Source organism: Symphalangus syndactylus, chromosome 12, assembly GCF_028878055.3.
Source record: "Symphalangus syndactylus isolate Jambi chromosome 12, NHGRI_mSymSyn1-v2.1_pri, whole genome shotgun sequence".
In the NCBI taxonomy this organism is placed as follows: domain Eukaryota; kingdom Metazoa; phylum Chordata; class Mammalia; order Primates; family Hylobatidae; genus Symphalangus; species Symphalangus syndactylus.
The window spans coordinates 127,477,176-127,502,357 of record NC_072441.2 but is presented as its reverse complement, the minus strand read 5'-3'; the positions used below and the strand labels follow the sequence as shown (position 1 = coordinate 127,502,357).

Below are 25,182 nucleotides of genomic sequence, written 5' to 3'. Positions count from 1 at the left end.
TCATGCCTTGGCCCCCACTGATTTTATCAGCATCATGCCTAGCAATGCAACTCTGTCCTGCATTTTTTTGCTCCAGTAATACCAAACTGGTTGTCGTTTCCTCACTTTAATCTTCCATTGCCTTTACTTTTGTTCTTCCTTCTGTTTAGAATTCTGTTATTTGCCTAAGTTTTTCTCATCATTTAAGATTCAGGTCAGAAATCTTCCCCCTAGGCCGGGCGCAGTAGCTCATGCCTGTAATCCCAGCACTCTGGGAGGCTGAGGTGGGTGGATCACCTGAGGTCAGGAGTTCCAAGACCAGCCTGGCCAACATGGTGAAACCCCATCTCTACTAAAAACACAAAAATTAGCAGGGTGTGGTGGCACACACCTGTAGTCCCAGCTACTCAGGAGGCTGAGGCAGGAGAATCGCTTGAACTCAGGAGGTGCAGTTTGCAGTGAGCCGAGATGGCGCCACTGCACTCCAAACTGGGTGACAGAGTGAGACTCCATCTGGAAAAGAAAAGAAAAAAGAAAGGAAAGGAAAGGAAAGGAAAGGAAAGGAAAGGAAAGAAAAGAAAAGAAAAGAAAAGAAAAGAAAAGAAAAGAAAAGAAAAGAAAAGAAAAGGAAAAGAAAAAGAAAAGAGAAAAGAAAAGAAATCTTCCCCCTGAACTTCTAAGGTAGTTGAAGGTACCTCTTCTCTTTGCTTCTATGGTATACTATACTATATGGATCTGTTTATATTGTTTTATTTACCTCATTAGACTGAGCAAAAGCAGGAAACCTGTATTTCTCAGATCCTTAGAGAGCATGTGATAAACATTTATAGCCCTCAACTGGATGAGTGTCCTTCATAGTTAAGGGCAAGGAAGGAAGTCATAAAACTGATCAGCACATTATCAGAAGTCAATACTTTGTCACGATATACTTAAAAGAAACATGAAAACTTAGAATAACTACTTTATGAAAGTTGGAAGCTCTGCTTCGTACAGTACTGTAAATTCCTCAAGAAAAAAGGCAAAGAGAACTATGAGTACTCTCACCACCAAGTGCTCTCAAATGAAATCAGTTTGAAGCAGTTTTCATTAAGATGGATTGAACATGGCATCGTGAGAAACACTTTATCAAATGTAGTGTTTTACTTAGTGATTAACTATATACCAGTTGATGAAGCTCCCCAAATCCTTTGTAATCCCACCACTCCAATAAACATTTAATGAGTATATAAGTTCAAAAAGCCTAGCAGAGGATTTAAACCTTCAATCTTGTTTTTATTTACTCTTGGAACTCAATTTCTCACTTCAAGTGAAGAATGCTGGTGTTTGAGGCTCATCTGTTGCCCTGGTAAAATTAATGTGCCTCCCACAGTTTAAATTAAACATGTGATATTTAAGATGAAGAAAATTTAGTAAGAGTGCCACAGTATCCGTCACATTTGCCTTAAAATGTTTGAACATGACAAACTGTTTTCTGAAAAATGATTCATTCAAAAGTTTTAAAAAATAATCTTGAGCAAAATCTGTTTTAACTCTCAAGTGTGAAATATGAAAAGGAGAGATGAAGTTTGATCATTAAATCCTGCAGTACAGCAGTTAGCAATGAAAACTCAAGTGTGATGGGGTAGTGTAAACCATATTTACCTGTCATGAAACATGTGAGCTCTTACTTGGTCCCTACTACTTACTATCAGTGTGTTGTAGGCAAGTCATGTAGCTTTTCTGGACTTTCTCATCTCTAAAATGGGAATATGAGGATTATATATCCCTATTTCACTGTTTGGTTGTGGAGTTCAAATGAGATATGTAGAGGAACATGTTTTATAAACCACAGAGCATCATAGAATTCTGAAGTAACATTACAATTACTATACTTACACAATTAAAAGAAGATGTATACAATCTGCTTGATGACTTCAATAAATGAACCTGTTTAGATTTAATTTTGAATAATTCATCTCTCATGGAGTTAAACTTTACTTAAGTTTATAGAAATGTAATAAACTGTACATAAACTGTTGATCCGTAACTTGGAAAAGAGAAATGAGGAAAAAAAAAAAGCCCTGGACAAAGGAATAAAGATAAAGACATTTTTATCAGTCCAGAGAGGTCAGTGGATTTTGGTTACAAATCTAATATGAAGCAAAATATTTAATTACATGAACCAATAATTTTTCATCTGCTAAAACACCTAGACACTAAGAAAAGCAAACAATCAATTGTTTCATTAGAAATATCCAGGAGTTAATAAACAAGAGCTTATATTCCTCAGAGGATTATCAGTCTGAATAAATCCAAATGCCAATTTACTGTACAAGACACTTAGTAAAAGTTCTTTTGTCTATGATATACTGTATTTTTAAGTGTAAGTTATCTGCATTTAAAGCTAAAATGTGTGAGGTATACATAGTATATCTTACAGAAGCTTTGGAAATGGGTTTTTAAAAATATCTATACCTATTTTGGGAGCTACAATTTAAGTTACAAAAGGCTGTGACATTTTCTGGTTACTTCGACTACTGGTAAGCAGAGAAAGATATATCTTAAATGCACTATTGTCAAAGAATAAGTTGAAAAATACATTATTTTAAAACTATAATTAGATATTCTTTCAAACATATTTATGTCTAACATGGCCATACAATGAAAGACTCCATAACCATTAAAAATCCTTTTAAAATAAAATATTCAGCATTCTTTTACAAAGCATTTCACCTAAATCTAACAAAGCTTTTAGACCTAATACCCATTTTTCAGGAAATCAGAAAAATAATATAACAAGGAAACAATCACACAAATCCAGAATTTGGAACCATCTACAAGTCATCCAGTCTGATTTCTTCACAAAGCAAATGCCAGGGGGAAAAAATGGGGAGAGATGGTGCTTGCTTAAAAGGTATTTAAGATATCTAATACTCAAATATAACTTGTGATCCTTGAGTGGATTGTGGTTCCAAAAAAACAGCTAAAAAGAAATTCTGGGGATGACTGGTGAAGTTTGCATATGCACTAGATAGTAGATAATATTAGGGAATTATTGTTAATTTTGTTATATGTGAAAATGGTATTGTGATTACGTAGGAGAATATCATTATTTTTGGAAAATGCATGCTGAAGCTTTTAGGGGTAAAGTATGACATCTATAATTTATTTTGAAATGGCTTAGCAAAAAATAATAAATATACAGGATACCCTAAATGTTTCTGTGCAGTTTAAGTTTCAATAACTCCAAAAGCTTAACTGCTATAAGCTATTAAAAAATTATTTGAAGTTTTAATTATTTATATTTATTTTATACTTGTTTGTTTTTGTGAATTTTGAATAAATTTTTAATTTATTTTCTGTTCCAGTCAACATTTGTCATTTTTAATCAGAGAGGAACTGAAAAATTTATCATAAAAATTTATTCATCAAAATCACAAATCCAAATAAGTATAAAAATATAAGTAAATTTCAAATGCTGCTCTTTTGTCAATCTGTAGCATTAATCCTTTTAAGTCATTAAGCCTTAAAACTCCATTAAGATTTTGAGATGCCTATATATGGAAGATACAAATATGGCAAAATTTTCCTAATTATTAAATGTAGGTATAGGGGATTTGGCTATTTATTGTACTATAGTACTTTTTCTGTATTAAAATTTAAATAATTTTTTATAATAAAAAGTTAAAATACTATAAAAGTTATAATTAAGAAAATGATCATATAATATTAAAAGGTAAAAAAAGCTGTTATTACAGGATTATAACATGACTAAATTTTATACTAAAAATCCATATATATGCTCACCTAAACATACAATAATATGCAAAGAGCATAACAAAGTTAACAGTTAATCTGTGTTAGAATACTTTCTCTTTGCTTTTCAGTATTTTCTTTTTTCCTTCTGAGAAAGAATATCACCTATTATCCAGGCTGGAGTGCAGTGGCATGATCTTGGCTCACTGCAACCTCCACCTCCTGGGCTCAAGCAATCCTCCTGCTTCAGCCCCCCAAGTAGCTGGGACTAGAGGCATGCGTCACCATGCCTGGCTAATGGAGTTTCACCAGGTTGCTCAGGCTGATCTTGAACTCCTGAGCTCAAGTGGTCCACTTGCTGTGGCTTCCCAAAGTGCTGGATTACAGGCATGAGCCATCATGTCCAGCCCAGTATTTTCCACAAACCTATATTTATGAACACCATAAACATATATTGCCATAAACATGCATTTCTTTAAAAATAGCCATTTTTATATAGATTTAACAGTTGAAAGATATTTGCTTAAAACAGCTTTTAAAAGGGCTATTCTGCTGTTCTTAGGGTAAAGAAGTTTCTTACTCTAAATTCATTAGACTGTCAATTATAGCTCTAATTTGATTAATCATCTTGGAATTTGATTTTTAAAATTTATTTTTAAATGAATTTTTCTTTGTATCAGAATTTAACATAATCTGGAAAATAGAAATCTCAGAGGCATCCTTGCACTCTGTTCTCAAACTCCTTGCCCTCTTTAATTCCAATAGCTTTCCCCTCTACTCCATGTACACACTATTCCTTCCTTCTTCCCTTTCTTTATTCCTTGATTTATTAAACATTTACTGAATTTTTACTAAGTACAGGGACATAAAGGATAGTCCCTGCCAAAAGAAAATCAAAACTCCTAGGAAGACATATGTAGAATGGATAATTATAAAGACTGTGTTAAGTGTAACAATAAGAGATAAGCAGAGGGTTTTTCACTGGGAAGTGCTAAAGGGGTAGGTGCTGCCAATGTGAGAGAAGGGGAGGAGCTGGAAAAGGTAAGTTTCAGAGGAGGAGGAGGAGTCATCCAGGTAAAGAGCAGAATGAAAGGCATTTCTAGCAGTGGGGAAGCATGAAGAAAGAGTAAGATTATGGGGAAATACAAATGGTACACTATTGCCAGATTTATTAAGTGTGAGGCAGGGAATGGGAAGAGCTGAAGCTACATAGATAGGCAGGAGCCAGATTACTGATGTCTTGACTGCTACGACAACATACAAATAGTGATTCAAAATTTATCTTCTAAATTCTTGTTATGGGCTTCTTATTATAGACTTCAAGATCACAAAGTCCATTTCTATGTTTAAAACCTTTTTTTTGGGGGGGTGGGCAGGGGCCCAAAGTGACTTTTGGGGAAAAATACTGCAGTTGTTAGATATATATCACTACATAGAATAATCATTTTGGGAAAAGACTAAAGAACAAATCTATCAAGAACTAGTCATTTGCATAACTGAAAAGAATACAAATACGTAGCCTGGTCCCTTCTAAGCACATCCACCTTTTTTCCCATTAAAAAAAAAAACCCTATTTCAGTGCTTCACAAGGCCTTCTGCAAGAGCCAGCAGTACCCCTATCACATTAATGTCCCTTGTGAAATGGGTATCTTGGTGAAGACTAGGTTAGCAGATGAACCAGAAACAAATGAAGTCTCCAATCTCAAAATGAAAACAGAAAACGGTGCTTGCTTCAGCAGCATGTATACTAAAATTGGACTTATACAGAGATGATTAGCATGGCCCATGCACAATGATGACATACAAATTCGTAAAGAGTTCCATGTTTTTGGAAAAAAACAAAAACAAAAACAGAAAACATTTAAGCATTGCCTCAGCCCTAGTGGTAAACCTGTGGGATGCACTTTTTAATCAGAAAAGGTCAAACTGTACTTACATCTCGGGCTTTCACATAGAAGGCCTCTTGAAAAGCAGCTTCTAATGAGCCAATAAAAAATACAGGATGGCAATCACCATATCTATAGGAAAAATTGACTCTATTAATTAGAATACATTTCAAATTCACTTCAAATTTCACAAGTCTAATCAATGACTTTTAAGTAAATGTTGGGGCTAACGTCTAGCGCATACTAAACATAAAAACATTTCTTTAAAAGCTTGGCAATGAGCTTTATTGGTTTTTAGAATTCTTCTTGGCCTATACTGATATACTAAAATACTGGAATTTTAAGTACACTTAGCAAATGAATTTAATAAGTGCTATAAAACCATGCCATTTATAAGAAGAAATTCCTGGTTACTCACTTTCATATGATTTTCCTAGTTACATTAGCGTTATTTTCCCACTTTAGTTCATTTATTCCAGAATTCCAATAGAGGGAAAAAACTGTTTCTTTTAAAAGTTTCCATATTATATTTCAACAGAAAATATCACTAAAACAATATCATTTACACCAAATTGGGGATTAAACATTAATTCTCTTAATATTTGAACACCTCAGCAGACTCTCAAATGCATATAAAACATTTTATATTTGACACTTAAGGAAGAAATGTAAAACAATTCCAAAAGAAAAAATTAAAGGAAAAAATTCACTTGGATTTAAAATGTTTAAAGTATTTTTAAATTTAATATTATTTTAAAGGATTTTCCATTTGACTGTCCTAAGATACACTAAAAATTATTATCCTATGTCCTAGTCCTTTGGGAATATAATAAAAATATTAAATTAGGATCCATTTATTGAACGTCCATAAAGATACAGAAATAAGTTGAATCTATCTCTGAAGTGGCATAAATGGTTTACTAGTTATTTATGTGTTTCACTATTAGGACTACATAAATTAACAAGTATATCCTTTGAATACTTTAAGGAGAAATTTTAAATAATCTATAATTAAAATTGCCCAAGAAAAATCACAGTAGCATAAAACAGCATCAATTTTATATAGTTAATATCCTAACCCTACCTTGAAGAAAACTCTGCTGTAAATTGTAATAAGGCATCTCCTTCATTTTCTGCGTTTTCTGGCACTAAAAAACAAACAAAAGAAAAAACAAAAACAAAAAAACAAAACAAATAGACACAAAAAACAAACCACATAACATCTAATCCCACATATAAGAAATATATTTAATCAATAAAGAGGAAATAAAATTAAATTTTAGCTTCTGTGATATATCTGAGGGGATAGTTTAACTCAACATATATTAGATCTCATCAAACCAGAATCAAAAAGAATCTTAAAATAGTCCAAGCTCATAAATTTTGAAAAACCAACGGACACAATCTGCTAAGCATTTAAAATATGTGCCCAGTTGTCATTTAGGATTTCAATGTTTTCTTGAAATAGACATCTTGTGACTAAATTATATTAAATGGGTCTGATATTATTTTAAGGACTTCATTAATTGGGAAAATAACCAATTTTATGTAAACATCACATCTATTTCTGCCCACAGGAGTTCTCTAATTTCACAAAGTAAATAGGCCATTATTATTTTAGTGGTCATTTTGCACGTAGCATGTCTTGTTATTCTATAGTACGCGTCTTGTAAGTGGAAGTGAAAGAGATGGTACATTTAGTTTACTTTTTTCCTTCCAAAGATGGGTACCGTTGAATAGAAAAGTAACATTATTACTCTTAAAACTGATATCTCTAATAAGATGTGGGGAAACAAGTATCAGTCACAGAAAGTACACCTGCTTGTTAATCAGCCTCTAGGTTTAAAGAGAGACAGTCATAATTAATTATACATGTAAAACAAAAGTTACACTACCTTGCATTTTTAATGAATTTTCCTAATGCACTGAGAATTTTTGAGTTTAATAAAATCTAAATTCAAAAGGCTCTGGTTCTAATGAAGAATGCCTACTCTCTATTATCTTATCTCCTCAAACCTGGAGGTCAGTAAGAGATGTTTAAGTTTAATGTTCTTCATAAGTTTGTGTACTAGAAGAAAGAATTCTATTGCTGGACCCAAAGAGCTATTAATACTCACTCATTGGAGATTTTCTCAAGGCAGATGACGCCATGCCAAATACTTCTCCATCATCCACCCCAAATTCTGTAGCATCTTCAAAGTCATCTCCATCGCTATCACTAACCATATGAACATCGGTGCTTTGCTATTTAAGGAAAGTCCTGATTAGTTTCATATTGATTTTGGCCTATCAAATTCTAAGAATAAGTTACAATAATAACAACAGGACATAAGCGTTATAAAATTTTTATCAAATAAACTCATTTGCTAGAGTAAAGCTTACTATTTTTTCCTTTTAAGGCTTACATACTTTCTAAACTTTCTGTGATACCTGTAGACCAAAGGTCTCCAACCTTTGGGAAATGAAGAATGCTTACAAACTAAATAAAGACAGGGATTTTTGTCTGTTTTTTCCCCAGCATATAGTATACAAGTAAGTGCAAAACAAATGAGAAAATGGGTACAACTGGAGAAGTCAGAGACAAAGTAAGCTATGAGACTCTCAAAAAGCTCACACTAATTTCTATTTGGCAGGTAGAAGCAATGGCAGCATTTTCAAACTTTCCACCTCCTTACTGCAGTGGTTCTTAGGTTTCTCCTCGTGAAATATGGTACACTATCCTCACATTGTTATGAATAACATGAAATACACTATATATGAAAGCTCTTTGTAAACTGAAGATGAGATGTAATAATAATGTTTTTACATATGAGCTGTAATAATAATGTTTTAATTCAGTAAAAATTACTGAGAATTTACTACCTGCTGAGCACTGAGGAATATGCTCTGTTTATTTTGTTTTCAGCAACATCAATTGAAAAGGTATTAAAAACATCTGCTTCAAAGAACTAGGCTGTTATTCTCTAGGTTAGAATGTGATTCTGAAATACTGAGATGTAAAACTTTTGGACTGGGCTGTAAGTACTGCTGAATATTCATGCCTTAGGTAAGAAGACGGTCCAAGCAAGATATCTGGCTACATGCTTGTCTGTCCTATGTTCAATAAATAAAGTCTATAAATATTACTTAGTAAATAAAATTTCTATCTTTTAAAATGTGGCACTATGTACTTAAGTTATAAAATGGGGAAACTAATTGATTCCTCAGTCTATGTAGAATAACCTAACATAAATATTTTGCCAGAAAAGCATTAATAGAAACAAAATATAAGACTCATAATTAGCCTGGGCAACATGGCCAGATGTCATCTCTACATAAAAAAAAAAAAAAGAAGAAAGTCTGGCATGATGGTGTGCCGCTGGTCCTAGCTACTTGGGAGGCTGAGGCAGGAGGATCACTTGAGCCCACGAGGTCAAGGCTGCAGTGAGCCTTGTTTGCACCACTGCACTCTAGCCTGAGTGACAGAGTGAGACCCTGGCTCCAAAAAAAAAAGACTCATAAAAATTTAGCTAGAGGGAATGTCAGAGGTCAGACAGTTGTTGAATCATAGATTTTAAAGCTGGAAGGATCTTAAAAAGCTGTCATCGGCGGTTTTCTAACTTATTTTCATAGGGTTACCTCCCTCTCCTACGCCCAAACAAAATCTTCCAATATAGAAAAGTAGGACTACTCTGGTTGATACAGGGAGAGGTCAATGGGGAGCTTAATGCTCTTGGAGTTGGCCTTTTCTTCCTTCCATCTGTTGACACCTGGCGTATAGCCAGAGGATCTCAGGACGCTGTGAAACACTTTTTAAAACTGCTGATCTAATGATTCTAAGAGTTCCAAATGAGGAAGTCAAGATATTTCTCATTTGACTTAGTGTCAAATGTCAGCATTTCCTCCTCAGGCATACCCAAGCATTAATGCAGAGAATCATAATCATAATATTTTCCCTCTCAACTTTAAGACAATCTTTCTAATGCTTTGAATAGACAAGACAATGAAGACACATTTGTTGGATGAATAAATAAATGGTCCTTCCCTTAAGCATTTACCTCCTATCTTAACTATTTCTCACAGAAACACTGGTTCTCCTCCCTTAATAGTCTGTTCGTAGATCTAAGATCTCCTCCAGGTTTAAGCTAGTCAACAGCTTAAAAATCCACAATGCCTTCTCATTTTAGAGCAGTGAAAGAGCCTCCTCCACAAAACAACACATTTACTAGGACAACAGTGCTTGAGTTCCCGCTGCGTTTCAGGTAGTCAAATATCTGGAGCATGAAGTTCCCTTTAAATTTGAGGCTTAGTCTTAAACAGGTAAAGGCTCAGGATTTACAAGATATACCACATGTTCTTTTACAGTGCCTAGCCAGGTTCACAGGCAAATGAAAAGAAACAAAGGACGAGTATGACAAATCTTCTCACATCCTCTATCAGGTAAGCTATCATCTCAGTCTTTGCTTAATCTTGCCTAGTACTCACCCCCTCCGTTGAGGCATCAGGTTAAGAACAAGGGGTGGGAGACACAGGGGAGAAAAAAGGGAATGTTCTATATATACTTCTTTCTATACTTACCCCTTTTACTTTACTGTCCCACATCTATCCTCTTTCTCCAAATCCCGTTCAATAAATTAGCTCCTTTTATAACAACAGGACCTTACTTCATAATAAGATAGTGATTTTAATATTCTCCATATGTCTCCATTATTCATTTTCCCTTCACAAAGTAGAGAATCCCCAAACCTCTTAAAATCCCAGAAAACAAAATCCTATAACCACAACATCTTCAAAGGGAGGTATCTAAAAAGCCAATTTTGTTGAAAAAAGTATATTTCAAATATGAATTATTGAAATATCTGCAAGAATGAACTACTTAATTATGTATAAGGAACTCCCAGTCTCTTCATATTTTCTTATCAGCCATCTAACAGGTTAGAAAAAGCTTTCTAAAAAATAAGATAAACAAACTTTTTTTCCATTAACGTTTGCTGATGAGAATAGATAATCTCTTGGTATCTGTCATGGCTGCCCTAAAATTCTTTAAATCCAGAAAAGGTATTTATTCATAATTTTAAAAACAGCTAAAAAATTAGTGATTATATTTTGGGCTGTTTATTGCATTCATTTACCTTTAACATTTAACAAACATTTACAAATCACTGTTAAGCGCTACGCTGTTTGGACCTGTGTGAAAGATACAATATATCCTCTCTTAAGGAGCACCATATATTATACACAGAGCGATTAGTGCTATGACATGTAAATTCAGAAGAGAGGACCTAAATCATAGAGGGTAGGAATCAGGAAAAACTTCCTGGAGGAGATGATAACTAAACCATTTAAGGCAAACATTTAGAACTCATAACTGGCATTAAAGCAAGCTTGTAATTGACATAGATGTTCCTTTCAGCAACATTCACCAACTACCTATTATATCAAGGCACTATGTTAAAAACTAGGTATGTCAGCCAGGCATGGTGGCTCATGCGTGTAATCCCAGCACTTTCAGAGGCCGAGGCAGGCGGATCACTTAAGCTCAGGAGTTCGAGACCAGCCTGGCCAACATGATGAAACCCCATCTCTACTAAAAACACAAAAATTAGCCTGGTGCGGTGGCAGACTCCTGTAATCCCAGCTACTTGGAAGGCTGAGGCAGGAGAATCGCTTGAACGTGGGAGATGGAAGTTGCAGTACGTGCCACTACATCCAGCTAATTTTTATACATTTTGTATAGACAGGGTCTCACTATTTGCCCAGGCTGAACGTGAACTTATTTTAAACTATTTGTCAGGCAATTCGTGTATCTCTAATTCTTTAGGGTCAGTTACTAGAGTTTATTGTGTTCCTTTGGTGGTATCATCTTTCCCAAATTCCTTATGATCCTTGTATTCTTGCAAAGGTGTCTGTGCATTTGATGAAAAAGTTACCTCTTCCAGACTTTATGGGCTGCCATTAGTAAGGAGAGACCTTCACCTGTGGGTGTGGAGAGAGGGTAGGGAAGGAGAGAGGCACTCTGGGGCATGCTGTGGCACTGGGTCTAAGGGCACAAGATGCCAAGTGGTGCGTGTGTGTGGTGACTTGAGGTCTGGGGGGACACTGACTCTTGTCTGCTTAGACAGTTAAGAGTCTGTGACATTGGCACCTGTGTGATCCTTGATGGCAAAAGTTGTGGGAGGTCTGTAGAGGCTGCAAGGGCTACTGGAGTCCTCTGCTGTGCCTGTGTCCAGCAACAAAGGGCCATGGCTAGCAACAATGAAGGCCAGAGCCAGTGAAATGCACATCCTCTGGTGTAAAGGCTGGCTGCAGACATGCCTTTGGCAGCAGATCCAGATGTAGCCTCATGCACTGGGCTAAGTGCTGGAGACAGAAACAGGAGATGGGCAAGACTGTAAGAGCACATGTGGGATGGTCAGGGCTGGAAGCTTGCTTATGCTCAATTGCAGGCACCAGCTAGGGTTAGGTGACAGGAATTAGACTATCTGTGTATATGTGGGCTATCTGTGTATATGTGGACAGCTGCAGGGCCATCTGTGATTGCAAGGACAGTGGTAGGGGCAGGAGCCAAGGGGCAAGATCACCTACTTATACACATAAAACTGTGGCAGCCAGGGCGGGCAGCATGCAGTAGCCTAGCTGCTGGGGTAAGCCTCAGGTACATGTAGTGGTGGGTTTGAAGCCTGTGATGAATGGTCACAGAGCTGTTTTCAGGCACACATGCAGTAGCTGTGTTTGTGTCCCTGGGCCAAAGAACCCATGGAGGCAGCAGCTGGAGTGGCTCTGGGGAGGAGGAATTTCAGGTGCTTATGCACCTGAAAAATACGAAGTCTGCTGAGGAGGGATTCTAGACCCAAGCAGGAGCAGCTCAGGTGACTCCAGGTAGGGGGGAGGGAGAGGAGTGGTAGGTCACACACCCAGAGACTGTCAAGGCTGCTGGGCTGTGGTCCCAGGCCAGAACAACTACAGCAGTAGCAGTCTTGCAGCTCGGTCTTTGCCCATTTTTTAACTGGGTTGTTATATTACTTAGTTTTAGGAGTTCTCTATATTTTATAGACATTGATCCCATATCAGATGTATGATTTGCAAATATTTTCTCCCATTCTGTGGGTTGCCTTTTTACCTCCATTGCTAGTGTTTTTTGATGCACAAAACTTTTTAATTTTCACAAAGTCCAATTTTTCTATTTTTTCTTTTGTTACCTGTACCATTAGTGTCACACCAAGACATCATTGCCAAATCCAATGTCATAAAACTTTTGCCCTATGTTTTCTTTTAACAGTTGTATTGTTTTAGATCTTACAGTTAGGTCTTTCATATATTTTGAGTTTATTTTTGCATATGATATTAGGTAAGGGTCCAACTTCATTCTTTCGCATGTAGATACCCAGTTTTCCCAGTACCATTTGATGAAAAAACTCCCCTTTCTCCATTGAATGGGATTAGTGCCCTTGTCAAAAACCATTTTATCATAATATGCTGGCATGCTGGGGCTCTCTGTTATATTCCATTGGTCTATATGTTAGTCTTTATACTAGCACTGCACTGCTTAGATTACTGTATCTTTTTACTAAACATTGAAATCAGGAAGAGTGAGTCCTCCAGCTTTGTTCTTTTTCAGGATTGTTTTTGGCTATTCAAGGTCCCTTGAAATTCCATATGAATTTTGGGTAAGTTTTTCTATTTCTGCAAAAAACCACCATTGGAATTTTGATAGGGATTTCTGTAGACTGCTTTCGGCACTATGGACATTGGAACAATATTAACCTTCCAACCCATGTACATGAAATGTGTTTCATTTATATCTTCTTTAATTTTTCAGCAATGTTTGGTAGCTTTCATAGTACAAGTCTTCTGCTTCTTTTATTAGTTAATTCCTAAGTATTATTCTGTTTGATGCTTTGTCATTGGAATTGTTTTTCTAATTTTCTGTTCAGCTTGTTGACTGTTGGTTTATAGAAATGCAAGTGATTTTTGTGTGTTGACTTTGTATCTTGGTATTTTGCTGAATTCATTTTTTAGTTCCAATAGTTTTTTAAAAATGTAATCTTTGGAGCTGTCTACATATAAAATCATCATCAGTGAACAGAGATTATTTTAATTCTTCCTTTTATTTCTTTTTCTTTTTCTTGCCTAATTGTCCTGGCCAGAACTTCCAGTACTATGTCAAATAGAAATGGTGAAAGGGGTCATTCTTGGCCAGGTGCGGTGGTTCACACCTGTAATCCCAGCACTTTGGGAGGCTGAGGTGGATGGATCACCTGAGGTCAGAAGTTTGAGACCAGCCTGACCAATATGGTGAAACCCTGTCTCTACTAAAATTACAAAAATCAGCTGGGTGTGGTGTTGTACTCCTGTAGTCCCAGCTACTCGGGAGGCTGAGGCAGGAGAATCACTTGAACCCAGAAGGGGGAGGTTGCAGTGAGCCAAGATTGTGCCACTGCACTCCAGCCTGGGCAACAGAGCGAGATTCTGTCTCCCAAAAAAAAAAAAAAAAAAAAAAAAGGAAAGGGGTCACTCTTATCTTGTTCCTGATTTTAGAGAAAAAGTTTTCAGTCTTTCACCCTTCAGTATGATGCTTGCTGTGAGTTTTTCATATATGTCTTTCATTATGCTGAAGTCGTTTTCTTCTATTTCTAGTTTTACCATGAAAGGGTGTTGAATGTTGTCAAATGCAGACGATGACGTGTTTTTTCCTTCATTCTGTAAATGTGCTGTATTACATTGAGGATTCCATTATCTCTTGCTTGCACTAGTACAACAGATTCATACCTGATTTCTCTGTCTTCTGTCTTGTTTCCCTTAAATCTAGCCTGTGTACAGCAGAGTGCTCTTCACTAAACTGTGTATTTGTGGGGAGATATCACTCCCCACTTAACAGTCTTTTACCGCTGGCCAAGTGCAGGGGCTCATGCCTGCAATCCCGGCACTTTGGAAGGCCGTGGCAGGTGGATCACTTGAGGTCAGGAGTTACCAGCCTGGCCAACATGGCGAAACCCTGTCCAACTAAAAATACAAAAATTTCACCGGGCATGTTGGTAGGTGCCTATAATCCCAGTTACTCAGGAGGCTGAGGCACGAGAATAGCTTGCACCCGAGAGGTGGAGGTTGCAGTGAGCCGAGATCGCACCACTGCACTCCAGCCTGGGCAACAGAGCGAGACTCCATCTCAGAAAAAAAAAAAAAAGGGCTTTTACTGCTTTCTACAGTTCCAAATTCTCAATGTGTCATACAAGACTTACTCACTTTCACCTCATCTCTTATCTTCCTTTTCCCCCGACTTTCTTCTGTACTAACAGCAACCTATACTTATCTCTTCTCATTTGCTACATCAAATCATGCTTTTTTCTCTCAATGGAATGAATGGAATATGATTCCTTTGATTCTTTATTTGGCTGTGACTCATTCTTTATAATCCAATTTGGATGTCACCTCCTCTAGTCTTTTTTTCTTTTATTTTCTTTATTTAAAAAATATTCATTTACAAATAACTATTCTGTGTCTGTTACATGCCAGGCACTATGCTAGGTGTTAGGGCTACAGAGGGGAGAAAGGCAAACAAAGTTCTTGCCTGCAAACCTTCTTGAAAGTTACAACCCACTCCCATATCTATGCTCCCCTAGCATCTCATGCTTGCCTCAATTTTCTCATTAATCATATAATATAAAATTATCAATTTATATTCATCTGACTAGTACATAGTGAGCATTCAATAAATGTTTCTTTAACCATAGTTATAAACTAATGCTTTTAACATTACATTAAAACTTTTTTTTGTTGTTAAGTTTTTGGATTGCTTCTCCTTCTTCACTGTCAACTGAGAACTGAACAATTCCCAAGGAGCCAGGGTCAACAAGGCCCCTACACTGTCTCACCCAAGCAACTGAGGATAAATTGTTACCTAGCTAGGTATCCAGAAATATGGGAAAATCATTACACGGGGGCTCAGGAACAAGGGGAGGATGAGAAAAAAATTATTAAATGATCATAAAGAAACTGTGTCTGTAGGGCCCGAGAGATGATGTAAGAATCAAAATTCTCCCAGCTAAAGGACATATAACTACAATCCATAAAATCTAAAACTTGAATTTCACTGCTGGTCTCAAATATTTCCTTCCTAACTCAAAGTTTAAGAAAGTCAATAGCAAAATGATTATTGTTGGCTGGGCGCGGTGACTCACACCTGTAACCCTAGCACTTTGGGAGGCCAAGAAGGGCAGATCACTTGAGGTAAAGAGCTTAAAACCAGTTTGGCCAACATGGCAAAACCCCGTCTCTACTCAAAATGCAAAAATTAGCTGGGCATGGTGGCACATGCCTGTAGTCCCAGCTACTTGGGAGGCTGAGGCACGAGAATTGCTTGAACCCGTGGGGAGAAGGCTGCAGTGAGATAAGATCATGCCACTGCACTTCAGCCTGGGCAACAGAGCAAGACTCTGTTTCAAAAAAAAAAAAAAAAAAAAAAGAAAGATGATTGTCTTAAAACACACAAAGTCATGTAGGAGTAGAACTGGAAGACAGCAGTAGAATCACTGGGTAGAAGGTACAATTACACATATTTCAACTTAATATAAGGAAGACAACAGAAAAAGCTTCTCAAAAATGAAACTGGTTATTATAGGAGGGCAGAACTCCTAATAATAGGATATTATTATTCAGTAATAAGATATTACCGAGGCTGTGACTGTTTTAGTTTGGCAAAGCCTCCCAATGCCACACTACCATTTTCTCAAAATAACCTAAATAGTGTGCTAGCCTCACAAACACTGCTCTTCACTATATGGAACTGACTTCTCTCTGCTGATGGGACCACCCAAATAACACATATAATGGTGAGGGTGAGAGAAGAAAATAAATGAAGTGAAACAGTTACCTGTCACCTCTCAGATAGGACACAGAATAATTAAAAATTTTGGTTGGGGCTAGTTGGCCACCTTTTAATGTTAGTGGATTTATCCATTAAAGAGTGGAAGTATGACCTACTCTAGCCGTTAAAAACAGACTCAAGCACTTTAAAGAAATATCTCATTAAATTATGTCCGGCAATTTCTGCCAAGCAGTGAAACTCAATATTATCTTTCTTTCACAAGGGCTAGTGAGATAAAGTGCTTTTAAAAAAAAAATGGTTTGGTCTCTTGAAAAGGAATAAACATTTTTGGAGACCAAGTACAGTACAGTATAATACAGCACGGTCGTATTATTAGCAGGGGAAAACGCTTCCTTCTCTGTGGTTTTCTAAAAAATGTTAAAAACCAGAGTGGCAAATTATAATTTTCACAGGATGATTAGAGACTACAACTTCAATTACGTAGTAGCTCCATTTCTCTTTCACATGTTTAAGTGATATAAATACGTATTCAAAGGATGGCTGGAGAAGTCCTGTCGTAGCTTCCATAACAGGTGTCCAAAATATATAGGCAGTTTAAATAAAAATGAGCAACCAAATTTTGTATAGAATGTAAACGGAAAAATTTTTTTATCATACTAGCCTAAGCTTTTAAATACTTGAATCGTGCTCTGTCTTAAAAAATTCTAGTTTAAGGCCAGGCGCAGTGGCTCACACCTGTAATCCCAGAACTTTGGAGGGCTGAGGAGGGTGGATCATTTGAGATCAGGAGTTCAAGACCAGCCTGGCCAACATGGTGAAACCCCGTCTCTATTAAAAATAGAAAAAAATGAGCTGGGTGTGGTGGTGCGTGCCCGTAATCCCAGCTACTTGGGAGCCTGAGGCACGAGAATCACTTGAATCCAGGATGCAGAGGTTGTAGTGAGCTGAGATTGCATCATTGCACTCCAGCCTGGGTGACAGAGTGAGACCCTGTCTCCAAAAAAAAAAAAAAAAAAACAACAAAATTATAGTTTAAATAAAGTTCATCTGTGCTATTTAGTTATGACCTCCATTGTATACACTTTTAAAGTCTTGGTGATGACTTTTCCCAGCACATAGTAAGAGCTCAATAAATATTTCTTAAATAAGTTAAAACATCCATGCTCTCTTTCCCATTTCCTTATAACCACGGTCAGAGTTGAGCATGAAAGTGCTGTTTGTAGCCATGGAATAGAATTTAGATATTTCCTTATAATATTCTTTAGGCTTGGGCTGGGCATGGTGGCTCATGCCTGTAATCCCAGCACTTTGGGAGGCCGAGGTGGGTGGATCACGAGGTCAGGAGCTCGAGACCAGCCTGGCCAATATAGTGAAACCCCGTCTCTATTAAAAATACAAAAATTAGCCAAGCATGGTGGTGGGCACCTGTAGTCCCAGCTACTTGGGAGGCTGAGGCAGGAGAATCGCTTGAACCTGGGAGGTGGAGGTTGCAGCGAGCCGAGATCGCTCCATTGCACTCCAACCTGGGCAACAAGAGTGAAATCCCATCTCAAAAACAAAAAATTTTATATATATATATTCTTCAGGCTCACATAGACCCAAATAGGCACAACACACACACAAATGTGTTCAATCTTACCTGCCCCTTCTCTTTGTTTCTTTAGGACCCTTGTGTGCAACACTATCACTGTATTTTTTATATTATGCCATCATTATTATTATTATCTTTTTATTTTTATTTTTGAGATGGAATTTCACTCTTGTTGCCCAGGCTGGAGTGCAATGGCACAATCTCGGCTCACGACAACCTCCACCTCTTGGGTTCAAGTGATTCTCCTGCCTCAGCCTCCTGCGTAGCTGGGATTAAAGGCATGCGCCACCACGCCCAGCTAATTTTGTATTTTTAGTAGAGACGGTGTTTCTCCATGTTGGTCAGGCTGGTCTCGAACTCTTGACCTCAGGTGATCCACCCACCTTGGCCTCTCAAAGTGCTGGGATTACAGGTGTGAGTCACTGCGCCCGGCCACTGTTATTTTATCTATCACCTTTGACTCTGAGCATTTTGGTATAGGTACAGTGTTATTCATCTTTGTTATCTAAAGATATCAAGCACAGTGTCTGCCTCATGGTAAGTGCTCCAACCCAATGAGTTAAAGGACTTCCAGGGTCAATCCTAATGAATCTACTCAACTACAGAGTCAATAGCAAAGAAAGTTTCTTTTCTCTTTTTTTGAGATGCATTCTCATGCTGTTGCTTAGGCTGGAGTGCAGTGGTGTGATCTCCGCTCACTGCAACCTCTGCCCCCTGGGTTCAAGCAATTCTCATGCCTCAGCCTCCCAAGTAGCTGGAATTACAGGTGTCTGCCACCATACCTGGCTAATTTTTGTATTTTTAGTAGAGACGGGGTTTTACTGTGTTGGCCAGGCTGGTCTTGAACTCCTGGCCTCATGTGCTCTGCCTGCCTCGGCCATCCAAAGTGCTGGGATGACAGGCGTGAGTGACTGTGCCCAGCCTAGAAAGTTCTTTGTTAGCCCGATGGTTCTAAGTAAAAATCATTTCAACCAATCCATCTGAATTCTGTCTGTTGAAACATGCAACTAACAGAGTGGGAAGGAGCACATTAGTAGTAACCTTGCATGGACAGTTTCTGCCTTCAAGAATTTACCGAGATTTAATTAATGCTACATTAACTCTATCTGTTCATTGCTCTGGCAGATAAAAAAGAAAGGGAAGTGGGCAGGTAGGTGGGGGATGAGCCTTCTGTTCAATGAAAAGCTGGAAAACAGGCTTACTTCTTCCGACTGTTCCCGGGTCTGTGCAGGTGAAGATCTTCTTCCCACTGAAAGTCGATGGCAGGGATAGGAGAGCCCTGATTCAGCAAGACACATCTGCAAAAAGTAGAATCCATCATTTGTAAACAAAATATGGCCATGTTTCACAAAAGGATTTTACTTTTCAGGTATTTTCTATTATTGCTGAAGCTAGATTAGAAAGCTAACTCTAGTATCCTGGGTATTACATTACCAGGAAGGCTTTGAAAATTTGAAATTTTTCCACACATGGGATGTTATGGTAGCCAAGGCTAATTTTCATTAGATGATAGACTGAGGTTCTAGGAAACTGTAATGAGCCCAAAATAAGGCAAATCAGACATATTTGCCCCCAATCCCCCACTGCCTCAATGTGCATCTGCTACTTTTCTGATTAGCAGAATAATACCTCATTTTCCTAACTCCGAGGGCAATAGGGATAGAAATATAAAATTGTAGGTGAGATACAAAATTTAAAATTTCCATAAGATACATATATCAAAAATATACAAAAACCTAAGTTTAGGTTTTACCCTAAAGGAAGCTGCCTTGTATTTGAGTAGTTACAAAAGTTCTCCTATTACAGGGTGCTTCCTCAAATACTTCATTTTCAATACGCTGTTTGGACAGATTAGCCTCAAATAACCTGAGTCAATGATGCTTCAGGTTCTCCCAGAGTTTACTTGTCAAAACTGGCTAATAAAGAAGACAATGATAAGACATGATTATTCCTAGAGCTCTGTATAATCTCACAATTGCAAGTATTAAAAGTCCTTATAAACCTGTCTTTAAAAGACACTTTGAAAAATGTCTTGGGAAGATGATGAATATACACACATAGGACAAATGAAACCAAAACAAAACAAAAAATAAGCAAATGAAAAAATTACAACTGTCCTTAATGACACCTAGATATAGTATTTGATTATTACTTTCTCCACAGTGTAGGGATAATAAGGTTGAGTTTATGGGTAAAGCAATGAGAAAATGCCTAGCACACAGCAGTGGCTCAACAAACATTACTTTTTACTAGTCTGTGAAGAATACCTGTGGCTTGAGATAAAATGTCCAGCGAGAAGGATGGACTCTAGAAAACATGACTTTAGCAGAAACACCTTCCTCACCTAGACTGTTAAGCCCACTGTCACCTTATATTCTGGGGTCTTTCTAAGTTAGCCTGTTCCTTAATTAACACAACAGTAGTCATCTTATTCAATTCAATTATTTAGTTTTTATGATGTCAACCAAAAAGAAAAAAAAAAGTGACCCTAGTGGTGATGATGATGCTTATATATAAAAAATGCCTATAGAATTTGAATAAATATCATGAAATATGAGGGTAGCCACAAAAGCAGTATTTGTAAATTAACATTACATAATATTAACATTATTTTAGGTATATGTGTCCAATTAAATAATTTGACAATTATACTACATCAACACAAAAGGTTTATGCATTTAAATTATCCAAAGAAAACCCTTTTTCACAAAAATAATAATTATTTTACAGCATTTATATTTTTAAGGCCACATCTTAAGGAAAAAGTAGCTACAGTTGGAAAGAATTTAATTGTTCTTGTCAGCTGTCAATGATTAAAATATAAGGATGGTAAATCATTTTCTGACAAGACATGAAGAAAAATGAACAAAATTAAGTAAATTTGTTCTGTTAAAAAGTAATCCATGGAAAAGGCAGGCACTTAACAAATTCTTTTTGATCCCTAAAGGAACTTTTCCTATTTAATAACAGGAGATGGCTAAGTGTAGAATGGACTTTAAACTCAGAGTGTCTTCTACTATTCACTCGAATCAATATTTTCCATCTCGAAACTAAGTTTCCTGGCTGGGCGTGGTGGCTCATGCCTGTAATTCCAGCACTTTGCAAGGCTGAGTCAGGAGGATAGCCTGAGCTCAGGAGTTCAAGACCAGCTTGGGCAACATAGTGAGATCTTGTCTCTAAAAACATAAACAAAAGATTAGCTGAGTATGGGGGTACACGCCTGTAGTCCCTGCTACTTGGGTTGCTGAGGCGGGAGGACCACTTGAGCCCAGGTGGTTAAGGCTGCAGTGAGCTGTGATCATGCCACTGTACTCCAGCTTGGGTGATAAAGTGAGACCCTGTCTCCAAAAAAAGAAAAACCAATTCGCTGGGCATGGTGGAACACACCCATAGTTCAGCTACTAGGGAGGCTGAGATGGGAGGATTGCTTGAGCCCAGGAAGTCAAGGCTGCAGAGAGCTGGGATCATGCCACTGCATTCTAGCCTGGGTGATAGAGCAAGAACCTGTCTTAAAAAAAAAAAAAAAAGGCTAAGTTTTCTGTTCTATAAAATTAACATGACCTTTCCTAACAGGCTTTCTGTGAGGATGGCTTAAATGAGAATACACTTGCTACCTAGTAGATATTCCATCTGTGAGTGAGTACTCAAAGTCCATTTCAAGTTTTTTCTTTTCTTCTTACAAACAGTATTTAGTGTTAAGAACATACCGTGCTGGGCACGGTGGCTCACGCCTGTAATCTCAGCCCTTTGGGAGGCTGAGGCGGGTGGATCACCTGAGGTCAAGAATTCGAGACCAGACTGACCAACATGGTGAAATCCCATTTCTACTAAATACAAAAAATTAGCCGAGCATGGTGGTTCATGTCTGTAATCCCAGCTACTTGGGAGGCTGAGGCAGGAGAATTGCTTGAACCTGGGAGGTGGAGGTTGCAGTGAGCCGAGATTGCGCCATTGCACTCCAATCTGGACGAGTGAAACTCCGTCTCAAAAAAAAAGAACATACCATGTGATTTTCAAAGTATGTACTATAGGCACAGGGTTCTTGAGATTCTTTTAGGAGTTCCATAAGGTCAAAATTATTTCATAATAATACTGAAGTGGCATTAGACTTTTTCACTGTGTTTTATTTATTTATTTATTTTCTTGAGAGGGAATCTCGCTCTGTCACCCAGGCTGGAGTGCGGTGGTACGATCTTAGCTCACTGCAACCTCCACATCCCAGGTTCAAGTGATTCTCCTACTTCAGCCTCCGAAGCAGCTGGGATTACAGGTGTGTGCCACCATGCCTGGCTAATTTTTGTATCTTTGTAGAGATGGGGTTTTAACATGTTGGCCAGGCTGGTCTTGAACTCCTGACATCAGGTGATCTGCCCACCTCAGCCTCCCAAAGTGCTGGGATTACAGGCCTGAGCCACCACGCCTGGCCACAGTGTTTTTATACTGATGTTAAAAAAAAGCAATAGTGGGCAAATCTGCTGGTACTTCAGCACAAATTAAGGTAGTAACACCAAACTGTTAAAAATCTCCAGTTCCATGTACTCACTGTAAAAATGGCAGTTTCATTTAAGAACGTCCCTGTTAAATCAGTAACAATTATTATTTTTAATTAAATTTTGACTCTTAATACATGTCTTTTAATATTCTATGTGACAAATGTGAAGTACGTATAAAGGACTTCTACAGCATACCAAAGTATAATGGATGGGTTGAAGAAAAAGCATTTGTGTTTGAGTTATATGCTGAATCAGCCACTTTTTTTCATGAAACACCATTACTACTTAAACAAATGATGGGCAGACAAACTGTGGTTATTTGGATTTGGTATTCAGACAAGTATCCCTTACTCAAAATGCTTGGGACCAGAGGTGTTTCAGACTTAGAACTGTTTTGGATTTTGGAATATTTGCATCATATATACCTAATAGTTGAGCATTCCGCATCTAAAAATCCAAAATCTGAAATGCTCCAACGAGCATTTTCTTTCAACATCATGTTGCTGCTTAAAAAGTTTCAGATTTTCAGATTACGGATACTCAACCTGTGATTGAGTATCCCTAATTGCTGAACATTTTCTCCAAAATGAATGAAGTGAGACTACTACTTCAAGGAACAGATCTGACAGTATTAATTGCCAATGACAAAATTTGAGTTTTCACGTAAAAATTAAGAGTTTTAAAAACTATCAGCCATCATGAGCTTGACAGCTTCTCAATGCTTAAAGCCTTTGTGATGAGTTCAGTGGTTATATTAATATAATAGATGTGACTTTTTATATCATGTAATGAAATGTGTCAACATTTAGAAAATCTGCATAATTCACAAGACCAATATTCTCCAAATGAACAGTGATTGCATGATGTTATAAAATTATGTATGGATAAAAGTTTAATTCAAACTGTGAGGCAGACCAGTGTATCTTACTACGACAAAGTATTAATACAAAATGTATACTGATAGGGCTTCAGATTCGATATTGAAAGTAACATTTAGCTTTACCCGAGAAAGCTCCTTGCCACATATACACACAAAAAAAAATTAAAATAAAAAAATAAAACTAACCTTTAGGAAACTACCACTTCTTGAGTTCTAGTGTAGTATCAAATAATAATATCTATAATTATTTGAAAAGACTATTAAAATACTCCTCCTTTTTCCAACTATAGATCTGTAGGAGGTCAGATTTTCTTCATATTTTCAATCAAAAAAATTCATTACAACAGGTTAAATGCAGAAGAAGGAAGACAAGAAAATCCAGTTGTCTTCTATTAAGACAGACATTAAAGAGGTTTGTAAAAATATAAAAACAGTGTCACTTTACTTACTGAATTTTTAGAAAATATAATTACTTTGTATAAAAATGCTATTTATATTAACATGTATTCACTTGTTATCTTAAATATTATTTTCTTCAATATTAATTTTTAGAATGGTAAATGTCAATGAATATAATCCACATAAACAAAAGCTCTCTGGGGTCTTTGATGATTTCTTTGCAAGCGCAAAAGGATCCTGAGACCAAAAAGCTGTGAACTGCTGAACTATGCAATGTGTACATGTGCAACTAATTTTCATGAATAATGACAACTATTATTTGAAACAACTGAGAAGACAAAAAAGCTCTTTCGTGAAATCTTAGAATCTTTTCGATGTTTCTTCTTTACACAATAAACAAAGCATATAGTATTTTCTTTGTATTATTCTTTATGTTATTCTTCATATGAAAATAAAATACTAGGACAATATGCAAAGGGAAACTCCTGTAAACCATCATGACTGATTACTGGCTATGTCTAACAAGTTGTTAGTAAAACACAGTATTATCATGTTAAGCTTGTCCTCAGAGCATTTAAGGCCATTCTTAATACTTCTTTCTTTAAAAATATGAATTAGTAGGCTGGGCGTGGTGGCTCACACCTGTAACTCCAGCATTTTGGGAGGCCAAGGCGGGCAGATCACTTGAGGTCAGGAGTTCAAGACCAGCCTGACCAACGTGGTGAAACCCCGTCTCTACTAAAAATACAAAAATTAGCTGGGCATGGTGGTGGGCGCCTGTACTCCCAGGCACTCGGAAGGCTGAGGCAGGAGAACTGTTTGAACCTGGGAGGCAAAGGTTGCAGTGAGCTGAGATTGAGCCACTGCACTCCAGCATGGGTGAGACTCAGTCTCAAAAAATATATATACATTCATATGTGTATATATATATGCACATATGTGTGTATATATATATACTATATATATTCATATGTATATATATACATACTATATATTCATATACACATATACATTCATATATACACATATATATTCATATATATACATATATTCATATACATATGAATTAGATCTTCAAAGTATTTTTTATTTTATAGCCAAATTTTAACCCTCTCCCAAATACATGTTTGCAGTCTGTCTTTTTTTTCTAATTATAAATGACAAAGACTAAGACATTTTAAGAGTATTGGAAGCTATAAAACCTGTTATGGGACCTTGGGTCAGTAACCAAGAGTCTTAACATCTCCTTTTGTAAAATATAGGTACGACCAACTAAATGGCCTCTCAGATCCCTTCTAGCCCTAATGGGCTATGATCTTCATACATCACTAAGGAGATTTGGTTATGTCACCTGCAGACTCCTTGCTCTGCATGTGACACACCCAGTAACACAACTGAACGAGATTCAAACTACA

General features: G+C 37.0%; 1 protein-coding gene and 1 non-coding gene across 3 annotated transcripts in view; one reads left to right on the top strand and one right to left on the bottom strand.

The window, feature by feature from the left end:
* Positions 1-25,182, bottom strand: part of FAF1 (Fas associated factor 1) — a 502,796-nt gene that overhangs the window by 136,280 nt on the left and 341,334 nt on the right. The window contains exons 9-12 of one of the 2 annotated variants that reach the window (XM_055255394.2): positions 19,198-19,293; positions 7,718-7,844; positions 6,685-6,748; positions 5,651-5,732 (exon numbers count right to left, since the gene is read on the bottom strand). In XM_055255394.2, the coding sequence (XP_055111369.1) occupies positions 5,651-5,732; positions 6,685-6,748; positions 7,718-7,844; positions 19,198-19,293 (369 nt within the window). Of the gene's footprint in view, positions 1-5,650; positions 5,733-6,684; positions 6,824-7,717; positions 7,845-19,197; positions 19,294-25,182 lie in introns of both variants that reach the window. The other variant, XM_063627483.1, reaches the window with a different exon arrangement.
* On the top strand, positions 5,438-5,544 carry LOC129469281 (U6 spliceosomal RNA). Its single transcript, XR_008652975.1, has one exon. It is a non-coding gene; the product is annotated as a U6 spliceosomal RNA (small nuclear RNA).